Here is a 16,011-nt window from a genome sequence, read left to right on the forward strand (position 1 = left end):
AAAAATCACTTGAATTGAAGGATTAGCTGGTCCTCTTTTGTGTTTTTCTTATCATCTAACCACTTTCAATAGTCTGCTAACGTAACTACAATGGGCTCCACTAAGGATGCAAAAAATAATGATAATAAGAATGATAGAGGGTTTAAAAACCAATCTGGCAACAAATTTGCTAATTTAAAACCACATGATTACTGTACGGGCCCAATAAGCATTGAATATAAACATACTGACAAAGAAAAGGGGAAACAAGAAAGGGAAAACAAAGATGGATCCACCCAATCAAGTGTATCAACAGAATCGCATTCCCCTCAGGTCAGCAACCACTTAGAAAAACTGTCCTCCTTTGATTCGCCTTTACATTTACCAAATTTCAAGTTGGCAGATGACCTGTTTTCAAACTCGTCTAGAAGATCATCAGATTCAGCTGCGTCATTTTCTGTATCCAAACTTAAATCTGCTCAACTTTCCAAAATTAATTTGCATTCACCTCACATAAATAATAATAAACCGAGCCGTAAAAGTGGAACCCCAACTTCTGAATCAAATGACAACCTTTCACCTGACCCATCTGCACCGCGATTCATTTTATCTAGTATGGTTGGTAATGGCCGAGGAGGTGGTGGTCTACATGGTGCAACTTCCAACGTCGTTAAAAAACTCCATTCTAGAAAAAAATGGGACTGGAATAGTTTACCAGCGTGTGACTCCTCTCTTTTAATAAAGACCGCCTCGGGACATCATAATGTTATTAATATATGCATAGACGGTGAATTCAAACAAATAATGTACGATCCGAATCATAACGAGCTCTTTAATAGAATGGACTTGTTTCTCTCTTTTAACATGGACTCTTCGCCAAAGGACTCCTTAATTTTCGCTAAGAAAAGATTACAATCATATATTGATTTTCTTACAAAATATTTGGAGTCTAGGAAATATGCATTTGAATGTTATCCATTTAACATCGAAAACATCATAAACATAGAAACTGAGGTGAAGTGCTTTCCATCCTTTGACCCGTTGAAAGATTATTCTGAAATAGAGTCCCTGATTCAATTATGGCTGGCTCAGTCTCAGAAGTTTTTATTACAATCAAACTCATTCTTCTTTTCATCTGAAGTAGTACAAGAACTAATAAAAAGAAAACCAACCACCAGGCAACATTCTAATCCAGCAATAAGCACCTCCAGCAATAAAATAAATGACCCTACATTATATATTCAGCAATTAGATATAGAGTCAAACTCCCCAAGACCAGTGATATCCGATCCTTTAGATGAAATTGACATCTTACTAATAAGACCGCTGCATAAGACTTTGGGTGGTTGGCAGCTAGCGTACGATGAGCCAAGCCTAAACGTTGCTGACTTCCCATTGGATTTATCTCCGTGGATGATCGACAGCAGCAACAATACTACTGAAAATAAGAACGCTAGTAACAGTGCTAGCGTTCCCGAATACTTGACAAACTTACAAAATCATCTACCAAGAAAGGGTTCAAAAGTGAAAATTGTCTCTGATGAAAAGGAAGTTATTGAATTGAACTCCTCAAATGCTTCAGACTATATGTATGATTGTATGAATAGAAAGTTTTTCACAGATGATGCGAAAGAGCGTATTTCCAGGAACAACTTTAATCAAGGACTTGATGAAGACCCTTTAAACAACCCATTTTCTTCGACTAGATCTTTATCATTACCATCATCGGGGGCAGATGTTGTCAAAAGAAAGAAGAGCCCCACAAAGAATAATAAAAAATCAGGTTTTGTGAACTTTTTCAAAAGAAAGCATTCTCAACTTGCATCAACATCGCATAATACAAGTCCCACAGTTTCCCCTAACATATCTTCTTCTTCTTCTCCCAAAATGCAACCACAACCACACATCTCCAGTCCCCCTCGGACAGATAAATTTCACCATATCAAATCAAGTAATCAAGCGCTTCAAAATGAGTGGTTGGAAAACTTCTTCTGCCGCACTTTGAACAACTACAAAGAAATAGACTTACCAACACAATTTATTCTGCCCAAGGAAGCGAAGAAGTCTTCAAAAGCACAATCTCAGCACGAAGGAGAACCATCTTTGTCATCTCCGACTTCCTCTAATTCAGACTCTGTCCCAAGTGAAGGACTAGATAGGGCAAAGAGTGCAGCTCTTTATGGTAAAGAATACTTGCAACTAAGATTGCCATTCGCATCAGACACTATACCGGCCGTAATATGCCCGTGGGTTTGGACAAGTCTAAGTTATTACAAATGGAAAGCTTTACTAAGGGAGATATACAGGTTAATCATTCCTGGCGGCTACGCGCTCGCTATTGTTCCAGATTTAAGAATTTCAAATACTTACTATACTGGAATCCTTGGTGATGCAAATGCTAACAATGCGATTGGTACTTCAGAAGAATTTGTGACGACGAAGGAAAGAGATAAGACTTTTGATGCTATGGCTATAGATGCCATAAATAAAGGCTTGCATATCCACCCAACCAAGCATTTGACAAGAACGTTCAAAGAGGTAGGGTTTTCAGGGATTAAATCCTCTGTCCTAAGTCTGAAGACGGGTGACTTTAAAACAGATATGGGTTTCTTGAATGAATTTAACTCTTTAGATGTGTGGGATTACATGTTAAGAAAGCAAATACCAGATAGTAGTTGTCCTCCAAAAGACACCGACCCTACCACTCTTTTCAAAAGATATGTGGAGGAACACATGGGAAAAATTGATGATAACGCCGGTTGCTTCAGAACCTTATATGTGGTGGCGCAAAAACCAAAACTACCATATATAAAATAATGTACCGTCGTGTCAATGTATCTTTCACAAAATTGATAGCCATTACTCGAGAAACAGTGTTTTGATACAAAGGAGGCAGTCTTTCAATACCGTAGAATCAAAATAAAGCACATAGGCCGATATTTATTTATCTTTTGCGTCTCTTAACGTAATACTTTATAAGAAGATTGGCTGTTTATTTTATTACATTTATTTATATATTCTATATTGATCACTTTTTTTTTCTTTCTTCAGCCCTTTCTAAGGATAGTTGAGGTATGAATACTAGCCGAATGACCCAATTATTTATCTAGCAAAGCTCCTAACTTGTTATCCTCCTCAGAAACGTCGTGGATCAGATTATCCTTTTGATCGCCAGAGTAATATTTTACATTCACATGGGAAGCCAAAGAATGCTCTGTCTCTTGTAACGAGTCCACAGTTGCTTCATCTACTAAGACATAAGCAATGTCAGAACCGGGACAGTCATAATTAACGTTCAGAAGTAGCCTTTCCATTATTCCTCTCAAACCTCTGGCCCCGGTTCCTTCTTTAAGAGCAAACTGGGCAACTTTTTTTAGCGCCTTCTGCGTAACACACAGTCTTACTCCAAATTGTTTAAAAATATACTCATATTGGTCTAACAAGGCATTTTTAGGTTCTTTCAATATATGGAATAAATCATCTCGTTGTAGGGGTTGTAGAGCAGTTATGATGGGGACTCTTCCGATCAATTCAGGAATCAGTCCAAAGCTGACTAAATCTGTCGGAGTGGTCAAATCTAAAGCGCAAACTTTTTTCCCATTATCTAGCTCAATTTGTTCAAGCGTATTACTAAATCTAAACTTCTTCACTCTTTCATTTTCAAGTTCTTTGTTATTAAGTAGTTCAGCAGACTCTGTGGTTTTGTTTAGTTTCTTCATATCTTCTATCCTTTTAACGATATGCTTATCTAGGCCAACAAAGGCTCCCATGATCATGAATAGAATATTTGATGTGTCTACAACGAATACTTCATCCTTTTTTGTTGTAGTTTGATTTTTTTGCCCGTCAATGTCATGTTTAACAGGCCTTTTAACAGTAACTTCTACTTTATGACCTTCAATGATTTTCAACAATGACTGTTGAACACCTTCTCCAGATACGTCTTTAGTGCCGATACTTGCAGCTGGCTTAGCCAACTTGTCGATTTCATCAAGAACAATAATACCTTTTTCTGCTCTCGCGACATCAAATTCAGCATTTACAAGTAACCTCTCAATACATACTTCAACGTCTTCACCAATATAACCTGCTTGAGTCAATTGTGTACAGTCAGTGATTGCTATGGGAACGTTTAATATTTTTGCCAATGTTGTTGCCAGTAAAGTCTTACCAGATCCTGAAGGACCAACTACAAGGACATTACTTTTGCTTAACTCTAAATCCTCATCTACATCTTTGCCTGCGGAATTAAACTGCCTTTGAAGATTTCTCCAACCAGCTTTTGATTCGCTGTTGCCATTGAAAATTGGTTCATCCTTATCATTTGTGATTCTTTCCTGTTCTATTAACTCTCTCTGTTTTTGTAATTCCCTTTTCTTTTGTTTATCATTGATTCTCAAATAGTGGTTATATACCGCTACACTTAAGACCTTCTTGCCAATATCTTGACCAATAATGTATTCATCAAGGAATTTCTTGAGCACTTTTGGAGTTGGTATATTCGATAAACGAGACTGTGCCAATTTCCCAGATGCGGTTGCAGCATATCGACCTATTTTACTAGAATAAGCTCTAGAAAATTGTTGACTTGCAAATTTCAACATGAAAGTAAAACACGATTGAAAATAATTGTTTCTAGGATCTTGCTGATGAGCTGCTTGCTTTTATTTAAACTTTGAAATATATGACAGAAGAGTAATATATTTCTAATATCGAAAAAACATTATCATAATTAGCACACTTTTTTTTCAAAAAACATCTAATAGATAAGAAAGGTAGGATGTCGCAGAAAGTGCAGCAACACCAGTTTCCTCATTTTTATTGCTGTTATCTGCTACAATCAATAAACAAGAGGCAATCATTCTACATAGGATCTAGCCCCAACCCAGTACGACGTTTGAGACAACATAATGGGAAACTAACCGTAGGAGGAGCGTATCGAACTAAACGTGACGGTTCAAGGCCATGGGAAATGATAATGCTTGTGCGAGGGTTCCCAAGTAAGATTGCAGCTCTACAGTTTGAACATGCATGGCAACATGGTTATCAGACGCATTATATAGCCGAAAAAGATCGTATAGTAAAGCACAAAGCAGGGGGAAGAACTCTACATCATAAAACTGCACTAATGAAGTTACTTTTAAGGCATGAATATTTTCAAAGGATGAACCTAGCTGTCGAAATTTTCAATATCAAAGCTTGGGAGATTTGGAAGCAGGATAAGTTCATGATTGAAAATGAAACATTTAAGATAAATGTGCAGAGAAGTGAAAATGCCTTGGAAGAGCCGAAGGGAAAAACCGTAGATATTCTCATGGACCATAGTGATGAGAACCTAAAAGTGGTAGAAAGTATTTACACCAAGGTCATTGAAGAAGAAAAAAAAATATTCGAATTGTTTGAAAAGAAATTAACTACTGGAGTAGTACAATGTGGAATCTGTGAGATGAAAATTGACTACACCTGTGAAGAACAAAACTTGAAACCATACATTGCATTTTGTAATAATAAGGACTGCGGAATTATCAACCATTTGAGATGTCTTCACAGGTATTTCTTAGATGATGAACAAATAATAGTGGGGAAAAGAAACTTGATACCAAGAAGTGGGAAATGTCCGAATTGTGATAAAATTTGCAAATGGACAACACTAGTTAAGTTCTCTACAAGAATGAAGATAGCACACGGGCAGTAATGTCCATCAAAATTCGTTATTCGATTTTTTTAAAACTAAGATAGTGTATATTTAAATAAGTTGTATTCTACGAATATATGCGGGCTTTACTTTCAAGGAAGACCTGGAGAAAAGATTAATCTTTTGTTTTTCCATTCGGCTCAGATAATTAGTTCCCAACTTTCAGTTATATCAAGTTTTGGGTTTAAAATAACAATCTTATGGTCATTCTCATATGATAATTTAGAGGGGAATGAATATTCTTTGCCATCTTGTTTGACCGCAACGTAACTTTTCAGTTTTAAATTTTGTTGTAGTTCGTTCTTCGCAATGATAATTTTTTCAATATTGGTATTTCTCAAAGTATCGCTGTGAATGTCAACCAAATTTTCAGGGATATGAATTGGATCGTTTTTTAAGATATGTCCGTTCTCTAAGACTAACTGAGTTTTTACGTATTCACCTCTTTGGTAGCCAAAAGATTCTCCGTCGTCAACATAAAGATCACCAACAGCACGACCTTCTGCATCTGGGGCTATGACTATGATATATGGATCGTTTTTCATCAACTTTGAGGATCTCCTATACTTTTCTCTCATGGCAATAATATGGCCTCCTTCAATAAATAACGGAATCTTATCTAATGGTGTGGTAATGTTCTTTTTCATCAAATCTGTACCATCATTTATGAAAGAATTCAAAGATGCAAAATCATAAAAGATTCCGGGTGGGAAGATCATTTCCGTTTCCAATTGGTCCCTCGCGGTGACAGGCTTGACCAACAAACCTGAATCACCCCAGTAAAATTGGTCATCAATGCCGTACAGCTCAGGAAATTCAGGATGTTCTATAAACATTGGACTCATTATAGGAAAACCAGTAGTGCTTGCCTTATGAAACAAAGTGTATAAGGTGGGTAATAGGAAGTATCTTAATTGAATGGTATCACGGACAATGGATTTCAAGGGTTCATTGAACAGATATGGCTCTCTTCTCTTGGTATCTATATGTGCGTGCGCTCTAAAGAATGGATACCATAAACCTGCTTGATACCAACGAGCAATCAATTCAGGCGTAGGATCACCAGCAAATCCAGCTATGTCGGCTCCGATAAATGGCATGCCAGCCACATTGTTAGATAAAACCATAGGGATAGAAATCTTCAAATAATCCCAATTGGCCATATTATCACCAGTCCATGTGGCAGCAGTACGTTGAGAGCCAGCGAAAAAAGCCCTTGTTAAAAGGAAGGGACGCTTATCAGATGAGGAGTAGATAGATTTTATCGCATCGTAAGTCGCTTCGTGTACCGATAATCCATAAACATTGTGAACAGATCTTTCCTCAATGTGGTTATCGTGGATTAAGTCTTTTGGAGCTGTGGTTTCTGGACCATCGAAAATTGAAGGCTCATTCATATCATTCCAAATGAACAAATTTGTTAGATTGACTGGCAGATTCATAAATTTTTTGAAGAAAGATTTCCAAATTTCTTGGCCATAATTGCTCATGGTATCAATCCATATAGAATTACCTGGCCAGCAATGACCTATATAATTATTTCCGTTGTGATCCTTGACTGCCACATTTTCGCTGATTACTCTGTCACTAACTTCGTAATCTTTCTTCAAATGAGGATCGATCAGCACAACAAGGTTTCTTCCTAGCTTCTTTAATTTCGATAGAAGCCTCTTTGGATTCGGAAAAGAATTTGATTTCCATGTAAAATACTTCTTGTCGTTTGTATACTCCAAGTCTAACCAAATGAAATCGTAGGGAATCCTGTGTGCATCCATTTGAGAATCCACAGAAAGAACATCCATTTCATCGTTATAATTCCATCTACATTGATGGTACCCTATGGAAGATATTGGTGGTAAAAAGGGTCTGCCAGTCAAATCGGTAAATCTGTTGATGATGGTGGGGATGTCTTGCTCTAGGGATACAACAACATCTATGACACCATTCTCTGAGACCCAATGTGTCATTGTTTTGTTAAGCTGAGCATCGTACTTAATGTCTACCCAGGTGTCAGCGGCATTGACCCAGAAGATAGATGTGGCCGAAGATGAAAACATAAATGGGATAGAACCATACATTGGTTGGGTGGTCCCGATGTTGTATTCAAAAACATCAACGTTAAAAAGTCTGTAGGGCTCACTTTGTGAAGTATCCAGCAGCCGCAATGAAGTCGCATGTTCCGGTATACCGTAGACATCAGTAGATTCGACGAAGGAGAAGTCTAATGCAATTGATTCTGGCCCCAAAGGTAAAGTATCCTGCTTTGAATACAAGAAGTCGTCTTTAAACATATTGAACGTAATTTCTTCTGGGAGTATATGCGCAAAATTTTCTTGCTTGGTCCTGTGATGCTCAATGTTCAAGAAACTTCGCTCATTTACAATAAGCTTTAGCGTATTTTGCAAGTAGATTTTCAATTGGAAGGGCTCAGTAAAAATATCCAAAGATATATTACCATTTTGAAGATGAACAATGTCCCTAGTGGAGTTTGAAAGTGATAAAAATGACGATAATTTCGACCAAAGCGAATTTGCGATGTGTTCTTGCTTGAAAAAGTGTAGTTCTGGAGAGTTGGTCTTGTTCAGCACCTTGTTGCGAAACTTTTCGTCGAATGCGTACTGCCAAGTTTTATTGTATCGTTGTGGGGAAATGGATAGCCCACTGTTGTTTGCAACCGTCCTCTCCTTCTCGTCTATAACAAACCTCACTGAGTGATCCTGTAAAAAAGAGAGCGAAAACGGAAACTCAATGGCTATATCATCGCCGTCCAATCTTGGTATGGTCTTTACTAAGGTAGCATGAAGGACATTCTGTAAAGGATCGTGGGCAATAGACCCTGTGTCCAATTTGTAGTATGAGCGATGGGATTTGGTAATATTTTCAGCATAAACCCTGTTTCTGTGACAAAATCCAGATTGCGCACATTTCTTCAAAAGATAATCAGTAAACGCATGCGATAGAGCAGTAAAGAGTACCAATTGGCACAAGAGCCATTTCAAGAGAACCATGCTCGTTGCGTTTTGATTGGAGAAAGCTACTTGAAAAGCCGTAAAGAAAGTGAATCACCTCAAGCCATGTCCTATGAGTTATAACAGTCAAATTACGTAGTGCAGAAAAATCGTGACCCGGGTAAAATGAAAGAAGGGTGATATTAGAAAGAATGAAGGACCATATTGGATCATCGGTGAAGAGGAAAACATCCTTCCCTGTAAAGATTTAGCAGTAATGATTATAAAAATATGTATATAGGCTGAGTATGTGAGTGAGTGTGGATGGATATTATTAAATAGTTTATTATTATTTCTTGTCGAACTTGGAATAGTACTTCTTTGAGATTATACCGTCAAGCGTTAAAAGACCCAAAGCACCGGCGGTTGTTGCTAAAACAGTAGAGTTGGGCTTTCCTTTCAAAAACCTCACATTGTGATTTGCGTAGCCGTTACATAGATAACATACCACTGAAGAGTGTAACAATAAGTTAACTAGGACGACCGGGTTTTGCAATTCCAGAAGACACACTTTGGCCACGTCTTGCGTCTTATTTACCAAAGCTTGAAGGTAGCCCCAAGCGACTGCAGATGCGCTGTTTAACTGTGCCTTCAGATGCTCGATAGCACATTCCTTTTTGTTATTATGGTGGTGACCGTCCTCAGAATTGGATCTTGGGCTAGCGTTGTTGTCGTGTTTAGCACTGGGAAAAAGCAGGATGGTCATGGATAATACGTTAGTCAAAGAAAATCGCGAGAAAAAGTTGGTGCGTACGTTTCAGATATGATTGTACATACGTTGCAGACATGTTATACGATGCTGGAGGGAGATGGTGTGTTTGTATTTGTTGGAAGAGCCACTTCGGCGGTTTCGGATTAAGTGGGCACATTGATCGACAGTTTATATACGCAGGGACGATTAACAGGAGAGGAGGTAGCGGCGGCGTCATTGGCCGCTGGCCCGGGGTGGTAAGGCAGGGGAAGGGGACAGTGAAAGGAAAAAAAAGCAAGTGGGATAGTAGAAGTTTAAGGAGTTGAGGCGAGAGGCGAGAAGAGAGGGAGAGAACGAGAGTGCGAATAGAGAACATAAGAATATAGAACAAGGGAATTAAAGACTAAAATGAGAAACGGATTGTATCGGTTATGGTGTGTAGCGAGTGCAGCAAGAGAAGTGGCCAGGTGCTCAGTTGCAAGGGCTAATTCGGCCATGTGCGAGTACATGCGTACATCCAACATCGTGGGTCGCTGGACCCACGACGGGCAATGGGAAGCAGCCAAAGCTCTGTCTCAACGGGTCAGGAAGGACCACGCTGCTAACTAATGTACATACCACTTATACTTATATAGGTTGGATGTAAAATACATAGAAACTTCTTTTACTTTATGAATGAACTCATTCATACAAAGTCAAAGAAAAAAAAAATAATAAATAAAAAGGGCGAACGGAAAGACCAGAGGAACGTCAAGCAACCGAAAGTAACAGTCAGTAATGACGTTACAAGTGCGAGGATTGCGACATCCCTGACTTTGAAAACGTGCCGTTACCCATCAGACCTCCTCCTCAGTGCAGCCGGGCATCCTCCAAATCTCTCCAAAAGAAACGCCTCTATGACATTGGTGGTTAGTAAAATCGGCCTTGAAGCAATAGCGACAGTCATTGTTCCCGGTCTTTCCCAGCGAACGCCTCCACTCGCCTCCTTCTTTCCCTTCCATAGCTCTCGCAGTACTCTCACACACCTCTCCTCCCCTTTAGCAAACCTGCATGCATTCATATTCCGCAGAAAAAGCTCCTTCCATCTATGGGAAAACAGCGCTAAATAAACAAGGAAAAAAATGTAGTAAAACAAACGCTAGTACGTTAGCAACTCGACGCACCTTTCGCGATTAACTTCACACACACTTTCTCCGCCACCCGGGAGACTACAAAAGGAAATGTAGCAACATCGGCCGATTTTTGGGAGATAAGCAAGCTTATCCTATTACATCAAGAAAAGTATCAAAAAACACTTTTTCCTGCAAACCAAAAACCATAACGAAGTCAGAAAACTCCCCTCCGCAGCACCCCAGAAGAAGGAAATGCGTGTAAAGAACCACAACCTGCGCATCTTGTCCATACAGGCGTCGCGCTTACCACACATGTTTCCTCCCTCAAATATTGTAACACAGCGTCTCCCCATTAAAAAAGAAAAAACAAAATCCACTTGGAATATAAACAGTCCGGTAAGACAGGGAAGAGTGCGGCAAAAACACAGTGAAAGTACAGAAGGCAAAAAAAGAAAAAAATAGAAAACAACCGGAAAAATGGAAACAATAACCACACGTCACTACCATCCCAAAAACCAATTTCAGAAACCATCATAGAAACGCCCTATGAAGAAACCATAAGCGAAGGAAAATAGCAGCATAGAGTACTGAAGCTTGACATTAGCGGGAAACAGCTCACTTAAAAAATCTCTTTCCATTCATTTATTATTTGAGTGTGCCAAAAAATGTGTATTGTAACAAATTAAAGGTAATGAGCCTCATTGAGGTCATTTCAGTTGTTACACTGAAAAGAACAGATACTACACTTGATCTAAGCCAAAAGGCAAAGAGATTCGTGGGGATTTAAAAAAAAAACAAGTAAAATAAAATAAATGTTAGATAGAAGAAGTGAATAAACCAAGTCATCGGTGTAAGATCGGAAATGCAAGAGCCCTTTTTATATGTTTTCACCGAGTGAACCATCGGAAACGGAAAAAAAGAATGAAAAAAAAAGAAATGAAAATATCGTCATTAGTTATTGTTTTGCCACCCACACCCATAAACTTTACGATTGTTGTGGGACAAACCCTCTATATCGTCATACACGTGGCAAAGCAGGCTTGTCGTATCTCGGCGGTTAAAAAGGATAAAACTCTACATATATAATGAAGTGCTAAACTGAAAACACATTTGCCTATGGAGCGCCGCCATCTTGCTGTTGCAGTTGCTGAGCAAGCTGTTGACGGCGCAACTCTTTGTACCTTTCGTCCTCTGCAGAACCAACCCGATGCAGAAAATCCTGGCGCGCCAGGAACCCGTCCTTATTGTGCAACACCAGCTCATCGTTAAGCCCAGCACGGTCTACATAACTAGCCCAGTCCAGTTGAGACTTCTCCAGCGTTGTTAGTTTGGGTCGCAGTCCACCAGAAATAATTCTTTCCAACAGGGGCGGCCTTTTCAGTGGCCGCCGTAAGTGTTTCCGACTCTCACTGAAATCACTCTCGACTGCATTATCCTGTCGAACAGGGGCTGCAGGCGCTGCAGGCGCCTGTTGTTTGAACTTCAAACTATTCAGGTATTCCTGACCCTCCGCGCTGCTACGCACAACCCACTTTCTTTCGTGCACCGTTTCACCGGCAAACTTGTAGTTTCTATCGATGAGGATCTTGTCCTCCTCTTGTGCGACCGCCGTCGGCTCAGATTCTTTAGAGCTGCTTAGAACAGAAGCGACCTTTCCAGAACTACTTGATAGACGGGCAAGACTTACCTGCTGCAACTCTTCCCAAATACTATTGACTTTTGCGGGAATGGATTCAACGGCAAGTGATTCGTACTTGTGTGTCTTCGCATACTCTTCCTCAGCTTGCCGAGCCCTTCTAGTTTTGATCAGGCCACCGCTCTCGCTTTCTATATGTGAATAGTCCACTTTATGTTTGCTAGTGTCTTTGCCTTCATCGTCGTCATCGTCATCACCATCATCGCTAACGTCGCCTATATTCTCTTTTTCTGGCTGGAAGTCCTCGTCGTCCTCCTCTCTGTAGTTATCTTCTTCTTTCTCCTCTTCAAGCTCCTTTTCTTTCTCTTCTTTGTTGAGCATAGCCTTTGTTCCTACGTGTGACACTTTTCGGTTGCTGGCCTTCCTTTCTTGAAGTGTTTGCTAAGTTCCTGCTTAGTTATCGGTTTTTTTTTTTGTTCATATTTTCGCTCTTTTATCCACTTTCTTTTTGTCTTTCCCCGATATGGTACTTACACGAAATAATATGATACAAAAGAAAACACGCATGTACTTGTTAACGATAAATACACACCTAGTCATTAGCCGCACCCGTAATCGTTTTCATATTCGTATTATCTTTAATTACCTTCACTTTAACAATTCCAATTGTCAAACACGTAATAAAACAATATCTTCGCAACACTCTTCCACCCAATTATGTCCACAGAGGCTACAAAACCACCGCTCACTACTACACCAGCTACTGTACTCGTTTATCCTAACGCTCTCAAGCGGAAGAAGGGTGACGACACTAGTGAGGAGCAAGTGGAAGCTGAAATCAAACGAGTGGCCCTCGAAGATGCAGAGGGCGAGGAAAATTCTGACAACGAACAGTATTCCCCTGATAATGTCCCCTCCCACGTGCACTTACGAATGCTATGCCTTGTAAAACACGCTTCACTGATAGTGGGACACAAGGGCGCTACCATATCTAGAATTAAATCAGAAACCTCTGCTAGAATAAACGTGTCAAATAACATTAGAGGTGTTCCTGAAAGAATTATATACGTGAGGGGTACCTGCGATGATGTGGCCAAGGCATACGGCATGATAGTGAGAGCACTACTCGAAGAACATGGAAACGAAGAGGATGGGGAAGACATCGAGGTTTCCATCAATCTTTTGATTCCTCATTATCTCATGGGTTGTATCATTGGTAAACGCGGATCCCGATTAAGAGAAATTGAGGATTTAAGTGCAGCAAAATTATTTGCATCTCCGAACCAATTGCTTCTGTCTAATGATAGGATATTGACTATCAATGGGGTGCCAGATGCTATTCATATCGCCACATTTTATGTCGGTCAAACTTTATTGAACTTTCAGCTGGAGTCACCACAGAAGAAAGCGAAAAGGTCTATATTTTATCAGCCCACCCAGTTCAACTCGGTGTTAATAAGTCATAGCCAGTCGAACGCTATCCCTCATGAAAGAAACCATCAATATCATCCAAACGATAAGCTACTTTCCTATAGGCCTAGCAAAAAGCTGCCAGTATCGTCCACCTTTTTGAGTATGGCTCCTCCGCAGTATACCACCGCTAGCGTAGCAAACGCGACGACATTTCAGCCAAATTTCGTTATTCCCAACGTAACAATCTTGGATGGGCCCATCATCAATCCAGGACACAGCAACCATTTGTTTATGAACCTTGTACAGCAAGATATATATATAAATGAGAATTATGTCGGAAACGTCATTGGTAAGGATGGCAAACATATAAATTCGGTCAAGGAATCCACAGGTTGTTCTATCATTATACAAAATCCAGTAGAGGGGTTCTTGGAAAGAAAACTTACAATAAGGGGAACATTTATGGCTTCTCAAGCTGCTATTATGTTGATTAGCAATAAAATTGAAATTGATAGAGTAAATGCGGAACGTATAAGAAGGTCACCTCTCTAAAGGGATTGCTAATCTAGGCGAGGGGGCACGTTGAAAAATGCAAATACAAAAAATAATGAAGCAGAAAAACAAGGTAATAAATCAGATGAGTATAGGTACATAGAAAATTATAAGAATACGTACGCGAAATTACTTTTTCTTTGTAATGAATTGATCACGAGCTTATATTAGTTTTTTTTCTCGCTATGCGCTATTTCAGCCATTACTAGTAAATATGAAAGTTAACAACACAAAGAAAGAGAGCCTATGACTGGCAGTTAAGAACGTTGTAGACCATATCTAGTGTTATAGTAATATCATGGAGCACACCCTTTCACCTTTACAACAAGAAGTATTGGATAAATACAAGAGACTCTCTTTAGATCTAAGAGCACTGGACGAAACAATAAAACAACTAAACCATTCACAACATCACCAACAGCATATAGAGCAAGAAACTGTATCGCCCGATGAAATACTACAAGAAATGAGGGACATAGAAGTCAAAATTGGCTTAGTCGGAACGCTACTGAAAGGTAGCGTGTACTCGCTTATTTTACAAAGAAAGCAAGAACAGAAGTTTTTGAGCAACAATTTCGATCAATGATTTGGTGTAAGAAATTATTCTTGACACTTTATTTTTTTTACGGTACACTAGCTTGTGCTGTGAGTTGTAATAATATAATATGTATATGCTATACTAATAAAAAAATGATTTAACTTGATGAGCTTTATGAAAAAGAAGTAATCGTATAAACATGAATACATAGAGGTGTATATTCAAATTGTATAAATGACGATTTTGCCGTCTAGCCCACAGGAGGAAACTTTAGTGACCTGACCGCTGGATTCTGCAAAGGGTCTTAACTCCACAATGGCATTTTCGTGTGAGCTTTCTTGAACATCTGTGCTAACTTTACCTTTTAAATCTAATTCCTTGAATTTTCTCAATGCAGAGATACCAAACGTTGAACCTTCATCATCACCACCACTCAAATCACTAATGTTACCTGACCCTGCCAAAGCAGAAGACTTGTCATTGTCGATTTTATCTAAATTCTTCGCAAATTTCCAACCTTCAGAGGCTTCGCTGAACAACACAGGATGGCAAGAATATCCTCCACAAACAATCTCGTGGTCGTTGATCCACACTAAAGATCGGTATGGTAAACCTTCTGGAGCATTAACCGATTGTACTGGAGATTGGTAATCTACTACATTCAAAGTACCATCATGCGCCACATAAGCAATTCTTTCCACCTGGCTTCTCCACTCCACATCATGGATGTAAGAACCTTGGTACCATTCTTTTATTAAGCAACCAAAAGGAAATTTCTGGCCCCAGGGTGATCCCGCTACAGACTCCTTGGAATCCAAACCCTTGATAAACCCACTGAAAACACGCATAAACCCATCAGTGCCACCAGCAGCCAATAACACACCATTTTCGTGCCAAGAGAGGCAATTGACGGTGGATTTAATAGGTTTCTTGATGTGTTTTGACACCCACCAGTTATTCTCGTGTTCGTAATAACAAACAGCAATGATCCTGGCACTGGATCCGACAGCAAACTTATAACCGCTTGGTGCCCATGTAACTGAAGTGGCGGCTCTATTAATACGTAGAAGCACTAAAGTAGGCTTATACGTTCCATCACTCAATGGTTCCCACACGTAAGCATTACGGTCTTGAGAACAGGTCACAATACGACCATGTACAGAGATGTCCACCGCGGTAATGGTTTTATCATGGTCTTTCAAGGTGGCGAATAAAACAGGGGAGGTATTATTAGAAACTTTATAAACTAGACAATCCGTTTCGCAAGTAACGGCTAGAACAGATTTATCTTGAGAAAAGCAATGTGAATAAATTGGCGCTTTGACCAATTTGTAGACGGCAACAACAGACTTGTCCTTGGAGTTGGAAAATGACATTAGGAGACTCT

The 16,011-nt window shown here is 39.4% G+C and overlaps 10 protein-coding genes across 10 annotated transcripts; 5 read left to right on the forward strand and 5 right to left on the reverse strand.

Annotated features, from left to right (window-relative positions):
- Nucleotides 1–90: 90 nt before the first annotated feature.
- On the forward strand, nucleotides 91–2,796 carry SMKI02G3310 (uncharacterized protein; the record flags this gene model as incomplete). Its single annotated transcript, XM_056224797.1, has 1 exon — nucleotides 91–2,796. One exon carries the CDS (start codon nucleotides 91–93, stop codon nucleotides 2,794–2,796), a length of 2,706 nt encoding a protein of 901 aa, XP_056080572.1.
- Nucleotides 2,797–3,077: 281 nt separating this feature from the next.
- Nucleotides 3,078–4,583, reverse strand: MCX1 (Mcx1p; the record flags this gene model as incomplete). The annotated part of the gene is made up of 1 exon (XM_056224809.1): nucleotides 3,078–4,583. The coding sequence occupies one exon, from the start codon at nucleotides 4,581–4,583 to the stop codon at nucleotides 3,078–3,080; it is 1,506 nt and encodes a 501-aa protein (XP_056080573.1).
- A 176-nt stretch (nucleotides 4,584–4,759) lies between these two features.
- Nucleotides 4,760–5,674, forward strand: SLX1 (endonuclease; the record flags this gene model as incomplete). The annotated part of the gene is made up of 1 exon (XM_056224820.1): nucleotides 4,760–5,674. One exon carries the CDS (start codon nucleotides 4,760–4,762, stop codon nucleotides 5,672–5,674), a length of 915 nt encoding a protein of 304 aa, XP_056080574.1.
- A 140-nt stretch (nucleotides 5,675–5,814) lies between these two features.
- On the reverse strand, nucleotides 5,815–8,682 carry ROT2 (glucan 1,3-alpha-glucosidase ROT2; the record flags this gene model as incomplete). Its single annotated transcript, XM_056224831.1, has 1 exon — nucleotides 5,815–8,682. One exon carries the CDS (start codon nucleotides 8,680–8,682, stop codon nucleotides 5,815–5,817), a length of 2,868 nt encoding a protein of 955 aa, XP_056080575.1.
- Nucleotides 8,683–8,971: 289 nt separating this feature from the next.
- On the reverse strand, nucleotides 8,972–9,470 carry OM14 (Om14p; the record flags this gene model as incomplete). Its single annotated transcript, XM_056224842.1, has 2 exons — nucleotides 8,972–9,365; nucleotides 9,460–9,470. The coding sequence occupies 2 exons, from the start codon at nucleotides 9,468–9,470 to the stop codon at nucleotides 8,972–8,974; spliced, it is 405 nt and encodes a 134-aa protein (XP_056080576.1).
- A 311-nt stretch (nucleotides 9,471–9,781) lies between these two features.
- COQ21 (Coq21p) lies at nucleotides 9,782–9,982 on the forward strand (the record flags this gene model as incomplete). Its single annotated transcript, XM_056224853.1, has 1 exon — nucleotides 9,782–9,982. One exon carries the CDS (start codon nucleotides 9,782–9,784, stop codon nucleotides 9,980–9,982), a length of 201 nt encoding a protein of 66 aa, XP_056080577.1.
- A 1,617-nt stretch (nucleotides 9,983–11,599) lies between these two features.
- SWC5 (Swc5p) lies at nucleotides 11,600–12,502 on the reverse strand (the record flags this gene model as incomplete). The annotated part of the gene is made up of 1 exon (XM_056224864.1): nucleotides 11,600–12,502. The coding sequence occupies one exon, from the start codon at nucleotides 12,500–12,502 to the stop codon at nucleotides 11,600–11,602; it is 903 nt and encodes a 300-aa protein (XP_056080578.1).
- Nucleotides 12,503–12,838: 336 nt separating this feature from the next.
- On the forward strand, nucleotides 12,839–14,086 carry PBP2 (telomere maintenance protein PBP2; the record flags this gene model as incomplete). Its single annotated transcript, XM_056224875.1, has 1 exon — nucleotides 12,839–14,086. One exon carries the CDS (start codon nucleotides 12,839–12,841, stop codon nucleotides 14,084–14,086), a length of 1,248 nt encoding a protein of 415 aa, XP_056080579.1.
- Nucleotides 14,087–14,384: 298 nt separating this feature from the next.
- Nucleotides 14,385–14,672, forward strand: DAD3 (Dad3p; the record flags this gene model as incomplete). Its single annotated transcript, XM_056224886.1, has 1 exon — nucleotides 14,385–14,672. One exon carries the CDS (start codon nucleotides 14,385–14,387, stop codon nucleotides 14,670–14,672), a length of 288 nt encoding a protein of 95 aa, XP_056080580.1.
- Nucleotides 14,673–14,845: 173 nt separating this feature from the next.
- On the reverse strand, nucleotides 14,846–16,000 carry ARC40 (Arc40p; the record flags this gene model as incomplete). Its single annotated transcript, XM_056224897.1, has 1 exon — nucleotides 14,846–16,000. One exon carries the CDS (start codon nucleotides 15,998–16,000, stop codon nucleotides 14,846–14,848), a length of 1,155 nt encoding a protein of 384 aa, XP_056080581.1.
- Nucleotides 16,001–16,011: the final 11 nt, after the last annotated feature.

Source organism: Saccharomyces mikatae (assembly GCF_947241705.1).
Source record: "Saccharomyces mikatae IFO 1815 strain IFO1815 genome assembly, chromosome: 2".
Lineage (NCBI taxonomy): Eukaryota > Fungi > Ascomycota > Saccharomycetes > Saccharomycetales > Saccharomycetaceae > Saccharomyces > Saccharomyces mikatae.